Below are 26,234 nucleotides of genomic sequence, written 5' to 3' on the forward strand. Positions count from 1 at the left end.
TTAATTTTAACAAAGTGCCTATTAATGATTGATTAACTAAAATGATAAATGTGTAATTGATTTAAGGTATAATAATTACATAAATTATAAGTAAATCATTCAAAATTAATATTATTATAAATAAGCATTGTTAAAAGCAAGACGCTTTAGTCTTTAAAACCATTTGCTATGTAATGACCTTTAATTTGGAGCAGAAACAGGGGGAGTGGCTTTACTGCATCAGAGGTGTGTCACTTTACTCACAGCTGATTGGCCCAATTTCAGTTTGAGATCTCTAATCCAGAACATAACCTGCCCTGGAGCAGGTTAGCCGTAGAGCATAAGTTACTATGGCGATGAACACAGCTAAAAGCCAAACCCCTTTAATGGTACCTAAAACCCAGGATTGGCACAAACTAAGCTTAAACAAATCAGGCTAGCCAGCTAAACCAGCTTCATGGTACAGGCCCCAGGCCCACACTTGCTGTTGTCATATAATCCAAACATAGAATTGTTCAGCTGATATTTGATTAATAAATGATAAATGACCAGCATCAACCAAAGAAGGGTTGATTTTTGAGTAGTGTGTTCCAAAAAGTACCAACATCTTGTCAATGGATAATAATGTACTTACTAAATAATTTATTTTTAGTGTACCAGTACTTTTTTTTCTTCAAATAAGTGTATTTGTGATTTTTGAATCCCTGGTAAAAATGTGTATTTATTTAAATTAAGCCATTTTGGATATGTTTTATTTATTTGCTATCACAATAATTAATAATATAATATAATACTGTTATATATCATCTTTAAAAGAAAGAAACATGTGGTTTATTGATATTTTGATCCATTAAAGAGTGTTCTGTGTGTGAGGTGTTTCAGAGTACAAAAACAACAAAAAATGTCTCCAGACTTCAGCTAAAGCGTAACAGTCCTCCCTGTTGGGAAGCCCTCCCTGAAAAGGAAAAATACAGAGTAAATAATGTCTTTATTCTCTTCTAAAAATGCCACAAGTTTTATTTTAGGGTTATGGTTAGTCTGTAGTAAATATAATTAGTGCAATTTATATAGCATAAGGACAATAGAAGTCAATGGGAAGCTTAGTTAGCTGAGCGTGTGTGTAGTGCTGAGTAAAGCAGCAGTGTGGGAAACCTCAACCATCCCTCAGGTCACCACATCCCTGCTAACTCAACCCTCATGCTCACGCTGGCATCAACGTGCTGTGTCACTCGCGTTTGTTTCTCTCTATGATGCTCTATTTTTCACTTTCTCCTTTACAAGCATTTACTTTGCCGATTTTTGAAGCTAACGTCCATTCCCTGTTCTCCTGCAACACAATTTAGCATGATGGTGAACAGTTATGAAATAATACTTACACTTGTAAATTTTTCCATTCTCAAATTTTTTCAGGGACAGAAAGTGACATCTGTCCTCACCTCCGTGGTACAGCCTTATTTCAAGTCTCAGACAGAAAGGCAGACAGAAAGTGTCTCGAGCAGCTCTCTGTCAGCACAATCCAGCCCTACGAATGTGGTTTACAGAGACAAGCAAACATAAATATGTTGTCCAGACAGATGTGATTTAAGACAGCAAAAATAAAACCATGGGTTTTGTCCTGTGTTATTTCAAGGTGGCAAGACCAACCATTTTAGACATTTAAAAAAAATAATTAAATCTCAGTTGTATTTAGCCAGACATATTGCTCTTTTTGGTCTGAATTTAGAGAGCAAGTCAAAACTGCACAATGTGTTTTTTTTTGATGACATGGCATGAATTTTAATAACTGATCCAGTCATTTCCAATGAGAACCATTCCACAAAATAATATTATTACATTAATTAAATTATATTAGGCTATATTTTGTTTTATATTATAATATAGTAGGCTATTATATTATAATATAGTGCTGTCAAGACAATTAATCATGATTAATTGCATCCAAAATAAAAGTTTGTTATGTGTATGTACTGTGTATAATTATGTATATATAAATACAAACACATGCATGTATACATTTAAGAAAATTGTTATTTAGATATTATAATATAAAGTAGGCCTATATACATTCACATTTGTCTGAGTGTGTATTATTTATATATATATATATATATATATATATATATATATATATATATATATATTATACAGTACAAACTTGTTTTGGATGTGATTTAATCATGATTAAATGATTTGACAGGGCTCAGTTATAATTATATTTCATTATATTATATTATTTACAGCAAATAAATTGTATAATTTTTTTAAATAATAAATAGAACGTCTCTTAGCTGTATTTATTTGATCAAAATACAGTAAAAAATTTATTATTGTGTTTTCTACTGTAATATATATATATATATATATATATATATATATATATATATATATATATATATATATATATATATATATATATATATATATATATATATTTTTTTTTTTTTACTGTAATATATTTTAAAAATGTAATTTATTCCTGTGAGGCAAAGCTGAATTTTCAGCATCATTACTCCAGTCTTCAGTGTCACATGATCCTTCAGAAATTATTCTGATATGCTGATTTGATGCTCAAGAAAGATTTTTGAATATTATCAAAGTTGTGTTGCATAATATCTTTGTTGAAACTGTGATGCATTCGTAGCATCAAACGTGACCGGCTGAAAGGGAAATAAATATTCTGTATAAATACATTTCTTTACAAACTGTATACTTTTATTGATCAAAAGTAAAGTACATGTATGAAATGTATACATTGCTTTAAAAAGAAAACGTATTAACCATAAACTTTTGAAAGTCAGAGTATGTTATCCATTGACAAGGATGTTGTAAAATTTTGGAACAGATCTTTTAATCGTTCGGTTGACATTGAACATTTCAAAGTTGCCAAATATCAGTCAAATAATCGGTCTGAACATTATATGTAAGCTAATTTGAGCAGAATCCTGCGAGGTGCTTGACTGGGTTTGATATTTCCCATTCCAGTGGCAGTGAAATGCTCTTTCAAAGCTCTTTTGATGACTGGTCTGTGTATCTCTGCTCCTCTGTTCATCCTCTTCCTCTCGCAGGGTCATGGCACTCATGCGGGTCTGCATAGTAATCAGATTCTCATTAAGGTTTGTCCCTTCTCTGCTGCCATAGCCTTCATCTCCAAGCTGCTCCATTTCCAGGAAGGCCGTCTTCCCTTCATGGCCCCTGAGATCTTGCTCTGTTTCCTCACTATCCCTCAATCTGAGGTTTTCAATGCTCGTATTGCTTCTCCTCAACTTTCTCTTTTGTCGTTTCCTTCTCCATCTGTTTTTCTGGGGACCTATCTCTTTCTATGGGGGACTCACATGCACAGATGGTCTTTCCTCGTTACGATCACGGCTACATCTCTGCCGATCAGCCCAGTTTCCAGAGGCGTATGCTGAAGGTAGCATGTGTGCAAGGCATGTGCAGACGCTTCCCTTACTAGATCTTCATCTTCCTCATTTCTAACTTATGTCATGCAGTGTGATTGATTGTGTTATTGTTTGTGTGTCTCGATATTTACAATTAAATAACCTCATCCATGTGTGAAGAATCTGAGAGTCGCATGCAAGCTGCTGCTTTGGTGAATGTGCCTTTTCAGGGTGAATGTCACGGAAATTTCTGTATTGTTTTTACCCCATAAATATTAGAAATTATATTTTGCATATGGAAACTTAATGCCAAATAATGTCACAATGCAAAAATAATAATAATACAAAATAATGGTTCTGAAAATGTCTTCCTGAGATTCATCCCCTTAGATGTACATAAGGAAACCTCGTAGTGACAAAATTATGCCCTTATGCACCAAAAACAAATGGTGTATGATTAACAGTTTCTCTGGAATTGCTAGCAAATTTCACAAATAATTACAAAGAAACATCAAGGATTGAATTAAATTTGAAATTTAAAAAAAGAAAAAGGAAATTGTAATTGTAATAAAAATTGCTGTTAATATTTATGTAGTATTATTCAGAAAAGTCAAATGACTTATACAATAAACAACGGATGAAACTTGAAAGATCATATTTCCCCCCTACACTTTTTCAGATAAAAAAAAAAAAAAAAATTTGTACTTCAAGAGAATGTTGTCTGTGCTTATGTTTGTCTCTTTTCCTGTGACTTACTTGAGAAATGTATTAGACTGTATATCTCATCTTTGTATGTTTTTTTTTACATTTTTGATCAGGGTGATCAAGGACAAGCTGGCCCACCTGGACCTCCAGGCCCTCCTGGAGCACCCGGTGCAAGAGGGCCCCCAGGAAACACTGGGAAGGACGGCCCCCGTGGCCCACAAGGAGATTCAGTAAGACTCTTCAATCATTTGTACTTGCTTCTGATACATTAAAAGTAAGGTAGGCAATTTTTTGAAGGGGCTAGCAATAGAGAGCAAGCTTTGAAAGCATAAGATCCCACCCTCCCTGCAGAGCGTCTCCAAAGCCACGCCTCCTTCAAAACATGAACGCATACAGCAGAGAGCAAACACCTCACGTCTCAAAGAACATATTACAACAATAATGAACATAAACCTCTTAAAGAGCACTGACTTGTATCACCTGACTGCTGAAGTCATTTCGCCATTGAGTGTCGCCACTAAAACGCATAAATTCAAGTCACGAACCGCTCAGAATTTAATGTCATGGGTTTCCATCTCTTCCAAATTACAGTAGTTAAGCCTTGAATACAGCATAAGCTCGTTGTTTTGGTGCTCGGTGACTGATGTCTGTCTAACTCTGCATAACAGCAAGGGGCACGGAGGTATGACAATACAGTTGACAGTCAGGTAGGACATTACATTCGGACCGATTGCAATGATTGGATGAACATTTTATGGCCCTACACCTTCCAATCAAAATATATACATATAAATACATTTAGACCAGTTAACTTGGTGATTGCTTTTAGGATGTGAAGAGACTTTCAACCAGAACAACAAAAAATGTCTGGAACAAATCACCTACCCTGCCGTTAAAAGATGCTGTGCACATGACATAAAAATATGTATATTGTGGCCACAATTTAACAATTAATTTTCAAGATATCATAATAATTTCGTCCTCAAAGTTGATGTGTTCGAAGCAGGAAAAATTAGCAGCATTAAGGATTTGAGCGAGTTTGACAGGGATCCAATTGTGATGGATATCTCCAAAACTGCAGCTCTTGTGGGGTGTTCCCAGTCTGCAGTGGTCAGTATCTATCAAAAGTGGTCCAAGGAAGGAACAGTGGGGAAACGGTGACAAGGTTAAGGGGCGACCAAGGCTCATTGATGCACGTGGGGAGCGAAGGCTGACCTGTGTGGTCTGACCAAACAGACGAGCTACTGTAGCTCAAATTGCTCAAGAAGTTAATGCTGGTTTTGATAGAAAGGTGTCAGAATACACAGTGCATTGCAGTTTGTTGCGTATGGGGCTGCAAAGTTGCAGACCAGTCAGGGTGCCCATGCTGACCCCTCTTCACAGCCAAAAGTGCAACAGTGAGCACGTGAGCATCAGAACTGGACAAGGAGTAATGAAAAAAGGTGGCCTGGTCTGATGAACCACGTTTTCTTTTACATCACCTGGATGGCCGGGTGCGTGTGCGTCACTTACCAGGGGAACACATGGCACCAGGATCCACTATGGGAAAAAGGCATGCCGGCGGAGGCAGTGTGATGCTGTGGGCAATGTTCTGCTGAGAAACCTTGAGTCCTGCCATCCATGTGGATGTTACTTTGACATGTACCAGCTACCTAAGTATTGTTGCAAACCATGTACAAACTTTCATGGAAACGGTATTCCCTGGTGGCTGTGGCGTCTTTCAGCAGGATAATGCACTCTGGCACAAAGCAAAAATGATTCAGAAATGGTTTAAGGAGCACAACAATGAGTTTGAAGTGTTGACTTGGCCTCCGAATTCCCCAGATCTCAATCGAATCGAGCATCTGTGGGATGTGCTGAACAAACAAGTCCAATCCATGGAGGCCCCACCTCACAACTTACAGAACTTATAGGATCTGCTGCTAAAATCTTGGTGCCAGATACCACAGCACACCTTTAAGGGTTTAGTGGAGTCCATGCCTCGACGGGTCAGGGCTGTTTTGGCAGCAAAAGAGGGACCAACACTTATAGGTCATTATGTTATGCCTGATCAGTATATGTTTATGCTGAAATACATATTTCTAGACAGATAATGAACATAATCTAGCTAAAATATATGAATAATTCAAGGCTGAAATGTTGCAGGTATACAGTGCATGCAACATAAATACATGTATGTAAAAATAACTCCCGCTGTTCCTAAATTCCAGTAGTGCCATTGTAATGTGTAGTGAGCCGGGGTCCTTACTGTCATTCTTTACTAATACACCACATACTTATTCACGGCCAAGGGAGCTGATTAATATGCACCCTTAGTTATGTCAACATTAAAATATTCAAGTAGTGCCAACAAAACATACTACTTTAACTTAAATTAGTCATATTTAAATGGATTGAACATGAGGAAATTAAATTGTGACAAATTTTTCAAGACTTGTGTTGCTCCAGCTCATTTTAACAAAGTAATTTGAACAAGCATCTTAAACAAATGGCGTAGGGCAGCAACTATCAAGGGGGCACCAAACAGCACTGCTTACTGAAGGGGCCCTGATTGTACAATTGGATTTATTATCTGGAGATGTTTTTGTACTACAGCAGCCTGTGGTTTACAACAGTTACAGGTTTTACTTTAAAGGTTAAAGGCATTAGCGTTACTACACTCTGGCCTCTGTCATCTCACGGTTGTGTTTTGTTCAGCCAGAGGTGATGGAGAGAGAGAGGTTAGAGGGGAAGGGGGCAAATCCAGTTCATCATTCCTCCGACGGGGCATTTGAAAACCGCAGCCTATGCCAGAGCACTGCGGCTCACCTAAAGCTGAACCAAATATAGATTTTAAGGCTCAAGACTCATCTGGTTTGGGTAAGACACGGCCACAGTGTGTTCTTGACGAGCTCTGCTGTTCCTGATTGTCCCAAAAGAGATATGGCACAAGTCCAGGTTCAGGAATAGTTCTCTCAACATTTCTTGTCTTAGGTCCCTTCAAATGAAGTTCATCCTTTTTATTGTCTTATCATAAAGGCAGCTTAATTTGAACTAAGCGTGAACTTTAGTAAACTCACGGAAGAATTACTCTTATGCCAGAGCTCAAACTGGGCTGGTTCTCCCCGGTACACTAGACTGTCAATTATTTTTGCAATACCAGGAATTATTCTTGCATAGTGGCAGGTTATGAGAAAGCCAGTACACATTCTCTTTTCAGCTCGATAAGACTGTCCGTCCTCTCGCTCTGACTGTTAGTTTCACAAGCCAAAATGTTGACTGTCGGCACTAAATCAGAAGCATATTATAGCTCATTCTGGCCAAAATATCATTCATTCATTTATGAAGAGGCCGCCTGACTGACATTTTAAATTACCAGACTCAATTTACTTGATTTTACATGACATTTAGGGGTTTGGCAAACATCTGAGAGATGTCATTTATTCTGAGTCTATAGTTTATATATACATTATACATTAAAAAGTTTGGGGTCAGTTTTTTTTGTTTTGTTTTTTCAAAAGAAATTACTACTTTTTCAGCAAGGATGTAATAATTTCAATAAAATCAAAAGTGACAGTAAAGACATTTATAATGTTTAAGATTTATATTTCAAATAAAAGCTGTTCTTTTTAAATTTATTTTTATTAGCCAAAGAATCACGGCTTCCACAAAAAAAAAAAAAAAAAAGAAGAAGAAGAAGGAATTAGCACAACTGTTTTAAGCTAGCCTGACGTCGTCATACTCAGATTCTAGTCAGAATATGAGTCTGATGCTGGTCCATAGGGCTGTGATTATGGGGCGTGTTTCAACCAAATCAGGAAAGAAATGCCTCTCCACTCAATTGGATAGAACTACAACCAATCAGGGGTGCGTTTGACGTACAACGACAAATCTTACAAATCAACGACTGCTTAACTACCACATTGCATCGTTGAAGAAATCAACTAGCTAGTCACGACTGTTTCCCGAAACGTATTGTCGCAAATCTGTCGTTCAACCACGTTGGCTAATGATGTCATGCAGGTGGTGGAGTAAAAACTGCTTTTAATGACTTCATTTGAGTTCAAATTCATGCTGGATTTGTGGTATAAATTATGGACATGGCATCTGAAGAGTAATTCTTATTTTTCTCAGTTATTTTGATTTAATTCCAGATTCAATCATAAGCTTGTTCTTAGAGCACATCCGCACAGGCGCACTCTTCAAAAAAGATACTTTAAATCTCTTGACAGACTAAAAGACATTAATAACATTTGTATGTATTCAAAATAAAATATATAGATTGTATTATATTATTATCAGCTTGCTTATTTTGCTTAAGATTAAGATTTATTAAATCCACATGTCAAGCAAACAAGGAACTATGCTTCTAACCAGGCGCGCTGGAAGCCGTTTAATTCCGGGGGGGCTGAAAGTTGGGTCGGAAAATGTGTGACGTCATTATGTTGTCGGTGGCGACCAGACAGGTGTTGTAGTAGAACCCCCCTTTACCGTCAAAGAGCACAGACAGACCCACCGCCCCAGATTATTGTTGTTTAAAATTAAATACTTGATAAAACGCGATCTTACCATGAGTGTCGGAAGCAAAACTGTGGGTGGTCTCAGAATTAGTTTTTGCTGGAGTAACGTTAGATACAAATATACTGCAGCTTACGAAACGACTGATTGCGCCAGACAAAATTACGGAAATCACTGAGTTATTTGCCCTGCCTTTTGCCGAACTCGCTCTACTCCCTTTTCACATCACAGATCAGAAAAGCGTTTATTTTCAATAAAAATTTAGAAAATATTAGAAAAGTGAAAAAAAGAGTCAAACACCTAATATGTTTTTCTCGGTTAGGGGTAGGTAAACAGACGTGTTGAATTAGTGACGATAAAAGTGAGAGCGTCCAATATTATTGGTCTTTAAAAGTGGGTGAGTCTTGTCCTCACGACACACTCCGACGCCCATGGATCATACACACGTTAATCATCACTCATAAAGCATTCTTTTTATTTGTGTTCATAGGCTACACATGGGCTTTTTAGTTCCTCATGTGCGCATATTTGGAGAAATAATGATTCATAATCACGTTTGTAAAATATCATGTGTCCCGACCTCAGCAGACTGGTGAGAGTAGGCTAAGTTACATGTTAACGTCCAGCTCACAAACTTCGTGGATGTCTGAACAGAGTTTGTGTCGGTGTCAAGGTCAGCGTCGTTGTTGTTTACATACTTTTTTTGAGAGGATTTCCCAATTTTACTTTTCTTAACCGTGTAAGTAGTAACGTAACTCAAAAAAAGTCTACAAATACGTTTCTGCTGCTTATTGCTAACCATGACCAAACGAGAGTGAGCGAAGGTGACATGATGGTGACGAAAGCACTTCCTGAGGAATTATTAAAATAATTATTAATTAGTTTATATCTTATCCCCGGCCCATTATTTTAATCCCATTAAAACACAGTATGTTATGTCAGTCTATTTTAATTTATTTTATTTCATTTCATGTTTTAAATACAATATAATTTTAGGGGGCTGATGCTATAACGAGGGGGGCTGCAGCCCCCGCAGCACCCCCCTTCCCGCGCTACTGCTTCTTACCACAGGTCGAGAGCTGTCGTTGCAACCACACAAGTTTGCGACACTGTTTGTGAATGTTCGTTGGAACAATGGTTTCGGGAAACACAGACTGGTTGAACTATGTTTATAACGACGGAACTTGCGACCAGAGTTGGCTAACAATGCTTTTGAGAAATGCACCCCAGAGCAACAGAGTAAGTGACGTATGTTGAGTGACGCATAGTTGTCAACAGAATTCAACTGCATGCACGCTAGAAGTAGAAGGAGAAAATGAGTGTTAACGATCTTTGGGGATGTTGTAAAACAGAATTTCAGGATACAGGGAGTGCTTTTCAACAGGATCATAATTTTTGAGATAAATAGTAAAGGTAAATGCATATACGAACAAGTTCTCCGTTCAGGAGTAGAAAGAATTGAACTCATTCGCTCTTTGGTGACGTGGATGATTACGTTGATCATCTGTCCATCATCATATAAAGCCCGCCCTGACAATTTGATTGGGCCAAACAGTCAAGGTCTAGTATAGGCCCTGTCCCAAATGGCACCTTAAACCCTTGCAGTCATGCTAAGAGTCTGCACTTTCATGACGTAACACCTCTTTGACTGTCGGGAAGAAGACCACTGCGGAACCCACACCAATGCGGGCTTGGCAAAAGTGCGCATCGAGGGCGCATATCGACTGCAAAGGGGCCGCTCGTGAGCACCCTTTTGAGACCTAAAATGACAAATGGGACACTCTATTGTCTCGTGGACATGCTGCAGCCACAAATACCGAAAGTGCATAAGTAGTTTGCCATTTGGGACAAGGCCATAGTTGCTCCACAACGGATCAACTCCAGAGCCAGACTGAACTTTTCGACCTCAAATGTTGTGGGCGGGGCTAAGTTTGGCTGGCATCCAGGCTAGTTTTAAGCATTGATAATAAGAAATACTTCAGCATTTCTGAAGGATCTTGTGACGTTGAAGATTGGAGTAATGATGCTAAAAATTCCGCTTTGCCATTGCACAAATAAATGACAATTTTAAATATATTTTAACAGAAAACTGTTATTTTAAATTGAAATCATATTTCACAATATTATTATGATTTGTTTACTGTATTTCTGATCAAATAATTGCAGAATGGGTGAGCAAAATATTCTACTATATAAATCAAATGAAAAATCTTTCCAACCACAAATTTAGAATGATATATCCCAAAATATGTACATTTATATACAGTTTACTTGCTAGCAAATTAGTGTGTTTGTATGTACCATATATATATATATATATATATATGCAACATCTATTTCCCCCCCACTTCAAGCACAGGAGTAGGCCTTACACAACGCATTTTTCATTTGATGAGCCTCAAAAGCATAGAATACAAAAACAAAGAGTGTGGATCTGTGCTGGCAGAAGTAGTTACAGCTTTTTATGAGTCCTGTGGATAAAAGAAGACATGTTCTGTTTGCACAGCTCAACTTTGTCTTCAAGTTTGTGTGTAAAGAAACGTTTTATGAAATCTATGAAATTCTGCACCATGTTGGTCACAGATGTTTTCCTGACATAGCAACTTACCAGCTAGTTATCTTCCATTGTTGTGTTTTTTGCTGGCGAAACCACCTTGTTAAGAAGCATAGCTTGAAGGAAGGACGGGGGAAAGCGAACAGCACAGGGCTTCTGATTTTCCCAAGCGCTTCCTCTGGTTTGGCTCATTTTTGACAGAGAACATAAAATGATGTCCCTCTGTAATGTGGCTGAATAACCAGCTTTGAAGTCTGCTTGACATAAAATACTACATTTGACATGATTGTGTATATGTATGCATCTGTGTATGGGCGCCATGTCTTCGATCGTTCTGTAGATAATTTAGGCCCAGGACGAGGACAAGAATATCGATTACAAAATGAAAAAACGTTGCTTACCGGTAATTGACATCCTAAGGAGTTTTCAATACATTCACCCAGGGCATCCTCTATGAGATACATGCTGTTATGTAGCCTACGCTCGTTCTGTGTAATGACAAACACACACATACCTTAATTTCTATTATAAAAGATTAAATGATAACCTTATATCAGTGATGAAAAGTTGTCTGCAAAATCTGATGGTGAACGTTCAACCAAAATAACCAAAGCTTTACATCACTGCCCCCTAGTGGTTAAATGACTGACACACCATTGTCTACTACAGACCCGTATTAAAGGGATAGTTCACCCAAAAAAAAAGAGGAAATTCTCATCACTCACCCTCAAGCTCAAACCTGCATGTGTTTCTTTCTTCTGTTGAACACAAAAGAAGATATTTGGATGAATGTTGGTAATCAAACAGTTGATGGTTGCCAATGACCAAAACATTGGCTACCGTCAACTGTCTGGATATCTGTTAACTGTGTTCAACAGAAGAAAGAAACGCATACAGGTTTGGATTAACTTGTGGGTGAGTAAGTGATGACAATTATTTTTGGGGGGTGAACTATCCCTTTAAGAAAAGAAAAAAATAGAAAACAAATAGATTTTTTATTTTATTTTACTGACCCCATGATTTTTTACTTTTAGTGACCCCACATTTTTTAACTAAATAAAATGCAATCAAAAGTAGCCCGAAAAAAGTGCATCAATCCATTAAAAAAATTAATAAAGATCTTCTAAATTGATGGGTTTTTTTACAAAAAATGTGCAGAAATATTATGCAAGTTGATTTTCTGACCATTTTCCAGGCACAACTACTATTCATTTTGTATTTAATCATTTATAAGTGGTAAATAATTGTTCATGAATGCTGGAAATGAACCTTATATTGAGGTGTGTATATACAGTATGTGTGTATATGCTGTAGCATATATCAACTGCTTGATTGCTTGTATTGTAACAAATGTTAACTACGTATATTATTCCCTATTCTGTGATACTATACATATTAATGTCATGATTTTCTGAAAAGCTGCTTTGAAACAAAGTCTATAAGCACTATATGACTTGACTTAACTTAACTTGATATTTAATGCCAAACTCATACCACTAACTCAAGTAGTTTAATATTAATAATAATAGGACTGGCACACATGACCTTTGGTTCTCTAGAACTGGTCTCCTTCAAAAAAAAAAGAAGAGCTCTGGCATCAATCAAACACTGACTGTATGTTTATGGACGGTACATCTTGAAAGTCTGGTGGCGTATTAAAGTAATTCTTAAATATTTTCTGTCTCTCTAGGGTGCTCCTGGTCGAGATGGAATAGAGGTGAGTGTGTAGTGCTGTTTCTGATCATCATGCTCATGGACTTCATGGCTTACATTATATAAGAGTATGTTACTGTCTTTTAAACATGTTTTCTCTCTCTGCAGGGACAAAGAGGTTTACCAGGAAAACCGGTAAGATAAAAACACACAAACTGTGTGTGTGTGTGTGTGTGTGTGTGTGTGTGTGTGTGTGTGTGTGTGTGTGTGTGTGTGTGTGCTCATCCTTGCGATCAAGATGTTTCTTGTTTTTTAGGTGAATGTCTTGCTTTCACAATTTCATGAAAGACTAAATTCTTTCCTCTTGGCATAATATGAACAGCATGTTTGAGTGTTTTGTCCTTTGTGCTGCAGACTTCAGCTGTCCTTAAACACTGATGTCTGGCTATAGTGACATCTGTATGATGTCTTTTATTATTTTCTGCCTGTTTCAATGCAATGATTTTTTGTTATTTTTGTTTTAGTACATGTGTATGTTTGTGAGTGAGAGGCTCAGATAAGAAACATACATGATGTATGTTCTTAGGCAGAGTGTTTTAGCCACATGAGCCTGTTGTGTACAGAGTCAGCATGAAATGGTGTTTGCAATCTTTTTTACTTCAGTAATGTGATTTATTACTAAGTGAAACGGGATATAAGAAAAATGTAGAGCTGAACTTGATTTGTGAAAATTTGTGAAAAGTGGTTTATATGTGGTTGGAGGGAAGAGGGGGTGACGTCAGCCGAAAAGGAAAGTTGTTTCAGAACTAAAGCAGGCTTTTACATATCACTATGTTGCCAAGATATTTCTTCAGAATAATGTGAAATTTTGCAGCATTTCCAATAAGACCTTAGATAAGACCAGATTTACTAACAGCTCGCACCAACACAAACCCATTTTGGCGTTAAACTACTGTCAGGATTTACTAAGGAGTCGGACACGCAGTGAAAAATTAGCACTGAAAAGGCGTGGACAGTTATTTTTGCGGCTGACCTTATCGTAAATATTTAAATGTATTGCATATTTAAATGAATCATGCAAGTTGATTTACTACGGTGTGCGCTTGTCAATTTACTGGTGTTTGTGCCATTTTTTACCACCCCCAAAAACGCCTTACACCAGACGCTAATGTGCGCTGCTCTTGATAGATTGCATTGGTCATTATGGAAATTATCCAGCTGTGTTCGTTAATTTGCGCGTCATCAGTAGATCACGCGCAGATCTTTCCACTCCCATCCCATGGAAATTCTATTTTCTAAGTAAAACATTTTTAAAATATTGATCTAATTACAGAAATTACAGCTTTAATTCCATGCAAGTACGTGTTCAAATAAGCGCATTTGTAAAAACATGTAGCATGTAGGCCTACACAAGTGCATCCAATTATTCATTTAAATGTTATACATATATGTATAAAACACCATGCAAGGTCAAGATTTCCTAGCACCTTGAACCCGCACAAACCCCATTTAGCCTTTGTTTTTTGTTTTTTTAAATACTCCAAAAATTAGCACTGAAAAAGTTTGGACAAAATATTGCATTACATCATTAATTGTGTTTTGACCACTGATCTATTTAAATGACTGGATTGCTTATGACGTCATATTGGTATTGCCTCACATTCTATTAAATTAAAATGAATGAGAGAAGAGAAAACGATTTTAATGAGAAAGTGTTTTCTAATGAGTCTCGCCGTACATTCTGTTTGTTTAAAGTCTGGAATTTCTCCTGCTTATTAAAAAAAGTTACATTCATTTGTATTACAAATGTCAAAATGATTCTTCTGAAATCTGAATACAGATTTATTCTTTGTAAGGCATGCGCATACAACTTAATTCCCCTTATTCAATATAATTATTTAATGTTGTGTTATAGAACATTTTTCTGTTTTACAGGGTGAAGTTGGTGATCAGGGTTACCCAGGACCACAGGGACCCCCAGGGCCAAAGGTCAGATTCTTTGTTGACACTAGAATATATTAAAAAAATCATAATCATGATCCAAAAACATACTGTTTTCAAGGTTATTTTCCTCCATTGTTGTATTTAAGTGAGACTTGAGATGTCAAATAATATTTTTTGCCTATTCATTTATTGTTTGTTATTTATTATCTGTTTTGCACTCTTTCATTTAGTTTCATTTGATCCTCCCATGTAGCATATTTTTGGGGGTTTGATCATATCTTAATTTGACTATAGCCTCTGACCATTACTTAATCATTAGCAGTGTAATAAGAATGATTTCATAGAGTAATGGTCTTCATATGGATCCGACTCTGTTCAAGCATTTTCTGCTGCGCTCTCATTCTCTGCAATCTGTTCTATATTAATTTAAATGCTCTGCGTACATTTGGCAGGGTGAGCAGGGAGAGCCAGGTCCTCAGGGTGACCGAGGAACCGATGGTCTGCCAGGCTTGAAGGTGAGCACTGGATGAAACTACTCCTGTTATATATATTATATACAGTGATTCCTACAAAGACAGGACTTACAGTTCATGATTAACATCAGTGTGATTGGTTGTATTGGTTTGATTTGGGTTTGTATTTCTCAGGGAGATAAAGGAGATGTTGGAGAACAAGGACCCCAGGGTGAAACGGTGAGAAATGATGCATCATACACTCATAAAACTAAAGGTTTTTTATTGGCATCTATAGTTCCATGAAAAACCTTTAAAAACCAAGAAAACGTATTTAAATGTTAGTGTTAGTAAAAAAAAAAAAACATCAACAACTTGGGAATCTTTATTTAAGTTTAATTGTACATTTATTAAAAGTAAATTTTTATCTGTGCCTTCGCATAAGTGTCATGTGTGGCAGTAATGAAGTGCACAATGAAAGAGATGGAGTACAAAACAGTCTTTAATCAAATTAAACAAGGAACACTCAGGAGATCACATGAGAATGAATAACACAACCACACTGAATAAAGACAATACCGGACAAAAGAACTAAGAAACCACTGGGCTAAATATATATGAACAGGGTAATCAAACTGAACAGAAACAGGTGTGAGAGACTAATTAACAACCAAGGAAACTAACTAAGAACTAGTCAAATGGAGTAGGGGGCTTAAATGGAGGACATGGAGCTGGAGATAAACATAACGACTGATAGAGATGGAGAGTAGTTCATATACTACGGCAAGTGTCAAAATGATTGATGGTGACCTTTGACCTACCACGCCCCCTTCGTTCCCCTCCCCCCACGGACCACCCAGGTTGTTCCCCTCCCCCACCGACCACCCAAGTTGTCGTCACCTTTGACCTTATGTATACTCTGGGGGTCAATATGACCTTTGAGGTTAAATGTTTGAAATTCCGGTGATGACTTCTGACCTGTGATTGTTTTCGGTAGCAATCAAATGAAAGAATGGTGGTTTTGAACTTTGACTCGGCAATTTGAGCTGTGATTTCAGGGAGGTCCAGACCACGTGAGGTGCTTTTGCATTCCATGGCAAGTGACAAAATAAGATTGTATTATCATCATTATAGGACGACAGGCTTTTCCTCTCTCTCTCTCTCTTCCTGACACACACACACACACACGAAATTGGTTTTATAAAGGGAAATACATTTCTATTTTAAATGTAATGGAAACAAAATATATATTATTTATAGTACCATTTATTTTACTAAAATATAAAACAACTTTCAGAGAGCGGACAAAAACTGGTCCTTTTACATTCATGTATATACATTAGATGTTTTACAAGAGAAAAACAAACATTATATTACTAAAATGTACTGAAACATTGTGAATCAAATATTAGTGTAGCTGTATGAATATATAAAAAAAAATTCAGAGAGCGGACAAAAGTGGTACTTTTACATCGATGTACTTTAAATGATTGTATTACAAAGAAAAAATACAGGTTGTAAAGTTGAAAATCATTCTCTCCCTCTCACTGACCAAGACACCAACACTCACACCCAGGGAGGTGTCACAGCCACAGCAGACGGGGGAGGTAGCATTCTATGGACAAGACAAAGTCTAAGACTTTTGCCAGTAAATGCTTGTTTCAGTCAAAGCATTCTATGGCCACAGTCTATGTAAGGCTTTAACTTTAAAATTCAGCATATTTTCATAACAGTTTAAATATGTTCTTTTAAAATGAAACGTTTTAAATAAATTCATATTTTTAATCTAACAGTTGTAATCATTTAGATGATTACATTCATTATGCATACAGACACCTGTATAAAGAAATACAACCCTTTATAAATGGTTTTATAAAGCTTAAACCTAGTCTATCGATTACACCGTTTGTTCCATTTTTACTTTAACATTTATACAAAACCTCCAAGCAAGATTTTAAATACATCTTTATATATGGTTTTAGATCAAATATCTTTGACAACAACATTGCTTTAGTCTAGGAAATCATCACACTCAATAACAATGATAAACCCATCACTAAAATTCACTGAAACATTGTGAATCAAATATTGATTCTATATATATTTTGTGTACAAAAGTGGTCCTTTTACATACATGTACATTGAATGAATATATTACAAAGAAAAAATACAGTTTAAAGTTGAAAATCATTCTCTCTCGTAAAACGCTGGTGAAATTGGAGCAAACTCTGGGGCACTTCCACATGTTTGGTTTCCTACATGTTTTATGGAGGCTTTCCATGGACATGATGACTTTTTTACTGTAACTGTGCATCCCAGGCAGACATCTAAACACAGGGCATTTTTGACATTTTCAAAAATGTAATAATAAATCATTTCATGTAATTTATAAGCTGTTTTGTACATGGGTCAAATTTTATTAGGGGAATACCTGAACCACACACACACGCACACACACGCACACGGTAATTGGTTCTAAAAAAGGAACTTATCTCTATTTTAAATGAATTGTTTATAAATAAAATTAAATACACAATGAATAATAACAAATATGTTACTACAATTATTTGAACACTTTATAGTTCTAGTTTTAGCTAAATATAAAAATAAAAATACCTTACATTTTCAAAGAGTTGAAGAAGATAAAAAGCAAATAGTTTAAGTTGAAACCCCCTGAGATCCTCCAGGGTACTCCAGTATGAAATGAATGCTTCAGACCCTCTCTGGACGGGAGGGGTTACAGCTGAGACTCTGAGCATCATGTTAAGTTAGTCGGCCAATGCCTTTCCAGAGCCATTATTTTGTTCATACTCATTTTTTTTTTTTTTCAAAGTATAATCTTCAAAGTTTAAATTACATCTAAATCAAATCTTAAAAGTTTGAATAAAGTCTTCTAAAGTAATCTTCTTAACCTTCCTATAAGACAACTGTGTAACATCTGATGCCACATTGTAGGGATGATTTCCTTAAATTCCACCTAAAGTATATTCTTACTAAAATCGTCTGTTCTAAAACTTTAGCTCGTTTAAAATTTAAAATCTTAGATCTTATTTTTACAAATATTCAAGTATGTCTTGATTAATAACCATTAACAATGGATGAACCCGTGCAATGAAACATGTTTGTCACAAATCTGTTGTTTAAAGATAAAAATAAAGTAGAAATATGTCATTTGTTTTAAATAGATTCCTATTATGAAGGAATTTGAACGACACACAGTCATTAATGGCAGCTTCAGGCTGTAGGTGATGTGGTGATTTGAAGACCAGATGTTTCTCTTTGGTCAATGGAAACTTGAGTAAAGTCCGTCTTGAGTAAATATTTGACTCTAGTGCTTTTGCAGGGTGTTAAAGACCCTACAAGGTTTGTTTTGTTGTTGTTTTTTGTTTTCAACCAGAATGATTCAAAAATGTGAGGTCTTCAGAAGTCGTGACTTCCGGGGTCAATGGGTCTCCTGGGAATACTTATTTGACCTTAAAACCAAATATTTAGCTGGTGGCTTCTGACACAGTTATTCGGTACTTTTATAAATGTCATAGGTTCATGCTACTTTTATCAGCCTGATAAACCTGCAGTTAATACATTATGACTATCATGCTACCAAATACGTTTGACTCAATGATTTTAAGAAAAAGCGATGTTTTAAAAATACAACTAAACCAGATTATTTTCTCTTTCGACATTTTAGAAAATCAAGAATAAGATCTGTTAAGAAAAAATATTTTCTCTGTGGTGTTGGAATAGGCCTAGGTATTTTTTAACTATCATATCAGGCATGTTACAATCATGCAGTACAAGGATTCAGATGAAGCTTCTTATCAAACAAAGAAAATAATATTTATTTTTCACTTGTGAATATGTTTCAACATGAGTTATACATTTGCACGCTAGTATCACACTTGCCGTTTTAATAGTCTTTACTATAATTGCCTTATGCATCCCAATCCAGCTAAGTTATCAGTTGTTTCAGCTGTTTATCACCAATGTCTTTTTACTTCGTTTTCCTTTATTATTATCGTCTCAATTAAATAGATATCGATTAAAGCTCATTGGCATTGCTTCTTCCCTATACAGACACAATCCAAACATGTTCTTTGTAGGAATTATGTGGGCACACAACTCTGCGTAAATTCAAGGAAGAAAGCAGTGACATTGGATAAGAAAAAGTGTCCACTTTATTGTTATATGCATTTTCCTCCCATTGCCTATTCTTAGTCGTATGATCAAGATTAATGTTTACATTTTATTCATCCGTCTGTATATTTTTTGAGGTAAAGAGTCCTATCTGGTTCTTGTCAGTGCAAGTCTGTGCAAATCATTTTAAGCTTCTTTATTAAATGTAAGACCAAACTTATTTGATTTATTTTGACAAACCTACATTTCAAACGATTTACCTCCAATGTTCCACAACCACAGGGAAAACACATTGTTTGTAGTACTCATGAAGCCTAATCGTGGTGAATTTTTCTCACCTAGAAAACAAAACTTTGTGCTTACCAAACAAGTGCTGTTTTTCTACATTTTGACTATTTTTGTAAGTATCATGTAATTTTAAAGGATTTACTAAAATATAATACACCAGAATCACAATGTTTGTAATTATGTATATAACAAAAGTATATTTTACTACTCCAGATTGTTCGTATTTAGTCAGATTTCAGATGACCATACTGTTTGTTGGACTTTTGTTTGAGAACCATCAACATTATAGGAATAAATGAAACTTAAGAAATGACATGACAGTCTTTCTATTTGAGAGTGTTTGACTAAAGTAATATTTCTTTTAGTGTCACTACAGTTTTGGTCTCATCCTCTGCGATGAGGAATCACATGAACCATCAACATGAAAAGTAAGTCTTGCTGTTCTACACTAACAAACACACTTGGGGACACTAAAATTATGATCCAAGTTATTCAACTTAATATACAAACTAAATTTATGAATTAGTTCTTCTTTAATTCTATAAACTACAGTATAATACTGATCTGCCAACATCGTCGCTATATGATAAATTAAAATAAGCTGATAACATCACTGTTTTCTCCAGAACGATTGTACAGCCAAATCTAATTTTGTCGCAATATTGTCCTGTTTGACACTGTGGAGCTGCTTTGACACAATCGTGATTGTAAAAGCGCGATATAAATTAAGGTGATTGATTGATTGATTGATTGTTCTGCAGCTGAACCATATTCATTAAATGCCTGAATGCCTGTTACATTCATTATAGTTTGCTCTTGTTAAACCAAGTTACACTCCTCTCGTACAGGTTATAAATACATTTTGAACATTAGCCTTATACTTAGCCTATTATCTAGGCAAAAAAATCAAGAAGTACATTTACGAAAGTACCTTTTTTTAATCAATTCAGAAAAAAAACATTCACAAGCAACTGTGAAAATGTGTCAATTTTGGATTTGTAAATAATGATTTTTACTACTCCACTGGATAGTCAACAAATTTAGATGATTTCAAATGTGTGACCAAACTCTTCTTTTGACAAACCAACATTTAACGAATCGTTTCTTTCAACAGCCCACCTGACATTAAAGATTGTGACATGTTGTCAACTATCATTAACAACTGAGCCTGACGTACTACACATTGGTTGTAGTAAACAAGATCTGTCCGATTTGTTAGTGGGATTGTACCACATCAACATAACCTGCTCCTTGTTTTAGGTTATAGGTAAATTCAAGTATAATCTTTATGCAACAATTAGTACACATGTACAATTTACAACAAATGTTTACCGCGGATAAGATAAGAGACATTTAGCTATAATGAAATCATAATACAGAAATCCTTTCTTCTGATCTATTGTAAAAGTTTGTAAAGTAGATTTTTTCCCTGCCAGTTTTATATGTTGTTTCTTTGTACAGTTTTTAGATGAAGACTCTTTGAGCACAGTCAAACAGAAATATGATGATCGCAAGACTCATAATGCGTCAACATGAAAACCGAGTCTTGATGTTTTTTCTGACATTTACACTTATTGCACTTAAAACATGTCCATCTATTACACTTTTACAACATGTTTTATTTGATAATGCGTCTCTAAACACAATTCTAATAAAAAATAAACAATTTTAGTAGTTATTTTAAGTGAGTAGTTGGTTGATTCAGGCCGTTTTATTTTCCCCCGTGCCAGTACTGTGTCTTTTAGGCATCTGCCTTTTCGTTTGAATCCATGAAACGTGAATGAATGTGTCTTCATGTTTGTCTCAATAATTTGATCTACATTTAGGAAACAGTTTTTGTCCTTCATCACCATCTCTTAATTTATGTTTTATTTTTTTATTTTTTTTTACAATTTTAAATATTTGTTCAACTTAAATATTAGTCATTTAAAATGCTGTCAGGCAGGATATCTTATTATGATACTGGTACACGTCCTTGGTAGTCGGTTATCTGTAAAAACAGTAAATGAGCGACGTGATTAGATCGTTGTCCATTTTTAAAACATTTCATCGTCATTAGGACAAACTCAGTTTGTTTTCATAGTATTCAGAAATACTGTGAACCGGATGTAGCCATGCAAAACTTTATGGTAATGAACAGGCTAGATAAACACAAATGATCATTCTAACTCTTTCAAACATCAGACTGATCCCAGGTTAGTAAACTTCAAATCGCACAATAGTTAACTTGACTTTAACGGCGCTACTGTTTTTGTCTTCGTGCACACATGCACCGCAAAAATTTTCATCGCGGTAGACTGACCAAACCAATTTTATGATTCTTTGATTTTGTTAAAAGTGTTTCAACATGGTTAAATTTTTCTTTTTTTAAAACATCGCCATTCTTTTTCGTCTGTAATTTTAATTATGTGCATGTTTGTTTTTCCTTTTGTTTTTCCACTTTGTCTGAACACCAAGCGAACGCTATGTGCTCACGACATCTCTTTGTTCGCATACAGCATTTGGTTGATTTAATAAAACAATGCATTATACCACATTATTCACTTGAATAATTTACAATCTATATTATCCTATTTTATACTAACATAATTATGTTTTTGGAGGGGGAAAGAATGCGCCTCAAGGTTCTTTTAAACATTTTATTTTACACGTTTTACCATTAAGAATACTAAAAACTGTGACATGATTAATCTCATGTTTTTATGACTATTGAAGGCGTCACATTCAAGGGGGTAATCTAGCGCTCGGAAAGCGTTCCACCCCTAGGGGCTGCCATTGTTTTTGTAAAAATAGGCTAACGATTGCGTCATAACCAACGCGACTCTGTCGCACAGTTGAGAAATTACCGTATAGACCTGAGGAGTCGCTCGCAGGCAATCTTTTACTGTCTATGAGACAGTCGGGGGGACGTGGAGACATAAAGTCTGATAAAGTCAAGGGAGAAGAATGGGGAGAAGCCCATAGTGAGCCAAAAGCAACGGGAGAAAATATTTAAACAACGTGATTCAGCTTTCACTTTCCACATCTACTAGAAGACCTACAGCTGTCAGACAGGAGGCTCACGTCACATCTACGTCGTCAAGCTCAGTCTGAGCCTGCGCAGTTCGCTCAGCCGTCAGGAAGTGAGTGCCCCTAGATTGACTTCATTATTTCGCCGTTGACGTCAATGGGGTCGCTGTGTCCATTTCTTTTACTGTCTATGGTCACATTATCTTTAGTCACCTCAAAGCTACAGGCCCTACCTACTGAATTTGGTATTTAACCTTTGGCAAGTTGGGCCTAAAAAATGCTGCTGCTCGCAAGTTATTATGAATAGACGCATGTCCAAAATATTTCTAAAAAGCCATTAATGTGTTATAAACAACTTAAAAGCACAAATTTCAGAGCATGTCAAAGCTTATAAAGGGGCCCCAAAACAGCAGAGTTGAGTTTAATTAATTTTAAGTCGTGGTGATATGCCTCAATATGTTTTGAATAGGAACATAGCAAAAACTAACTCTATTTGCGTAATATCGTAATGAGCCCTTCTGTTTTCATCTTACTAGACATTATCATTATTTTGTTTAATACGAACTGCATCTGAAAACTAGAATCTGTATGTTACCGCCATTATTTTGATGGTAGAATATTGTTTGTATGTTTAGGAAAATCATTATTAATATGTTTTGTGCAATACATTGTGTTTTAATCATACATAAGATATTGACATCAACTTTATCTAAACATCTTAACATTATCTTAAGTATAGAAGTTACCTTTAAATCATTTTATTATCAAGAATTACAATAAAATAAAATCTACTCTCTATATATTATGGAACTTAAGAACAAATTCATTTCATTAAGACCAATTCACCCGTTTTTTTTTGATCTCGTAATCTTTAATGACAAAGTCATCAACTGGATTGAGTGATAATAGAGTATATATATATATTAAATAATAATAAATAATATGTATATAAAATAATAGTGTTGACATATGCAGACGTTTCCATGTAGCTTCTGGTTCATTGTGAGTATTAGCTATTTAGAGATTGGAAAAGGAGAGCAGTGTGCTTTACTTCATTCCACTTGTGAAGAGTGAGGCATAATTATTCTAAGGGTTAATGGTACAAGTCGTCGCTGACAGCGTCGCAACGTGCTAAAGGCATGGGTAAAATGGTAGCAGACCGTGTAAAGAAGCGGACTCAAGAAAGGGGAAGCCCTGCAGGCATAGGTCACCTCCCCTACTGGAGGCCGTCCTTGACCGTAAGGTCCAGGAGACATTGCGAACCTGCTCCATCTCAGATAGGGGTATGTACATATATATATATATATATATATATATATATATATATATATATATATATTAATTCTTACACATGGTATTCTTATTTCTTATGCATATGCTATCATTATTTTAATTGATTTCTATGAATTAACATTGTGTATGAAATGTGCTATATAAATAAACTTGCTTTGCCTTGATTTTATTCCTTTCTGAAGAGTATCCCATACACCCACACAGCAGGGGGTGGGGGCGGTCCCCAATCGGTCGTCTTGATAAACTCTGTGCAGAGCTCAGTTATGGCAACAAACCTGGGTACCTAAACGAAGGGACCAAGAGCATCTCTCATATCAGGTTGGACGACTGTATCGGTGCGAGCGGTTGAGCTACTGCAATGTCAAAAGTTGAAGGAATACAATCTACTGACCTACAAAGTCAACGTTCCTGTTTGTCTGAGCCTGACGACGTAGATGTGACGTGAGCCTCCTGTCTGACAGCTGTAGGTCTTCTAGTAGATGTGGAAAGTGAAAGCTGAATCACGTTGTTTAAATATTTTCTCCCGTTGCTTTTGGCTCACTATGGGCTTCTCCCCATTCTTCTCCCTTGACTTTATCAGACTTTATGTCTCCACGTCCCCCCGACTGTCTCATAGACAGTAAAAGATTGCCTGCGAGCGACTCCTCAGGTCTATACGGTAATTTCTCAACTGTGCGACAGAGTCGCGTTGGTTATGACGCAATCGTTAGCCTATTTTTACAAAAACAATGGCAGCCCCTAGGGGTGGAACGCTTTCCGAGCGCTAGATTACCCCCTTGAATGTGACGCCTTCAATAGTCATAAAAACATGAGATTAATCATGTCACAGTTTTTAGTATTCTTAATGGTAAAACGTGTAAAATAAAATGTTTAAAAGAACCTTGAGGCGCATTCTTTCCCCCTCCAAAAACATAATTATGTTAGTATAAAATAGGATAATATAGATTGTAAATTATTCAAGTGAATAATGTGGTATAATGCATTGTTTTATTAAATCAACCAAATGCTGTATGCGAACAAAGAGATGTCGTGAGCACATAGCGTTCGCTTGGTGTTCAGACAAAGTGGAAAAACAAAAGGAAAAACAAACATGCACATAATTAAAATTACAGACGAAAAAGAATGGCGATGTTTTAAAAAAAGAAAAATTTAACCATGTTGAAACACTTTTAACAAAATCAAAGAATCATAAAATTGGTTTGGTCAGTCTACCGCGATGAAAATTTTTGCGGTGCATGTGTGCACGAAGACAAAAACAGTAGCGCCGTTAAAGTCAAGTTAACTATTGTGCGATTTGAAGTTTACTAACCTGGGATCAGTCTGATGTTTGAAAGAGTTAGAATGATCATTTGTGTTTATCTAGCCTGTTCATTACCATAAAGTTTTGCATGGCTACATCCGGTTCACAGTATTTCTGAATACTATGAAAACAAACTGAGTTTGTCCTAATGACGATGAAATGTTTTAAAAATGGACAACGATCTAATCACGTCGCTCATTTACTGTTTTTACAGATAACCGACTACCAAGGACGTGTACCAGTATCATAATAAGATATCCTGCCTGACAGCATTTTAAATGACTAATATTTAAGTTGAACAAATATTTAAAATTGTAAAAAAAAATAAAAAAATAAAACATAAATTAAGAGATGGTGATGAAGGACAAAAACTGTTTCCTAAATGTAGATCAAATTATTGAGACAAACATGAAGACACATTCATTCACGTTTCATGGATTCAAACGAAAAGGCAGATGCCTAAAAGACACAGTACTGGCACGGGGGAAAATAAAACGGCCTGAATCAACCAACTACTCACTTAAAATAACTACTAAAATTGTTTATTTTTTATTAGAATTGTGTTTAGAGACGCATTATCAAATAAAACATGTTGTAAAAGTGTAATAGATGGACATGTTTTAAGTGCAATAAGTGTAAATGTCAGAAAAAACATCAAGACTCGGTTTTCATGTTGACGCATTATGAGTCTTGCGATCATCATATTTCTGTTTGACTGTGCTCAAAGAGTCTTCATCTAAAAACTGTACAAAGAAACAACATATAAAACTGGCAGGGAAAAAATCTACTTTACAAACTTTTACAATAGATCAGAAGAAAGGATTTCTGTATTATGATTTCATTATAGCTAAATGTCTCTTATCTTATCCGCGGTAAACATTTGTTGTAAATTGTACATGTGTACTAATTGTTGCATAAAGATTATACTTGAATTTACCTATAACCTAAAACAAGGAGCAGGTTATGTTGATGTGGTACAATCCCACTAACAAATCGGACAGATCTTGTTTACTACAACCAATGTGTAGTACGTCAGGCTCAGTTGT

At 35.8% G+C, this 26,234-nt stretch overlaps 1 protein-coding gene and 1 long non-coding RNA gene across 2 annotated transcripts in view; one reads left to right on the forward strand and one right to left on the reverse strand.

Moving 5' to 3' along the window:
• The window catches only part of col23a1a (collagen type XXIII alpha 1 chain a), a 186,401-nt gene that overhangs the window by 145,438 nt on the left and 14,729 nt on the right, over window positions 1-26,234 (forward strand). Inside the window, exons 10-16 of the mRNA XM_067457099.1 lie at window positions 3,320-3,391; window positions 4,178-4,294; window positions 12,806-12,832; window positions 12,937-12,963; window positions 14,704-14,757; window positions 15,165-15,227; window positions 15,360-15,404. Coding sequence (XP_067313200.1) covers window positions 3,320-3,391; window positions 4,178-4,294; window positions 12,806-12,832; window positions 12,937-12,963; window positions 14,704-14,757; window positions 15,165-15,227; window positions 15,360-15,404 — 405 coding nt within the window. The remainder of the gene's footprint in view (window positions 1-3,319; window positions 3,392-4,177; window positions 4,295-12,805; window positions 12,833-12,936; window positions 12,964-14,703; window positions 14,758-15,164; window positions 15,228-15,359; window positions 15,405-26,234) is intronic.
• LOC137092702 (uncharacterized) lies at window positions 809-11,701 on the reverse strand. The gene is made up of 3 exons (XR_010908328.1): window positions 11,517-11,701; window positions 1,356-1,501; window positions 809-934 (listed from the first exon to the last, which is right to left on the reverse strand). It is a non-coding gene; the product is annotated as an uncharacterized lncRNA (long non-coding RNA).

Source organism: Pseudorasbora parva, chromosome 11 (assembly GCF_024679245.1).
Source record: "Pseudorasbora parva isolate DD20220531a chromosome 11, ASM2467924v1, whole genome shotgun sequence".
NCBI lineage: Eukaryota > Metazoa > Chordata > Actinopteri > Cypriniformes > Gobionidae > Pseudorasbora > Pseudorasbora parva.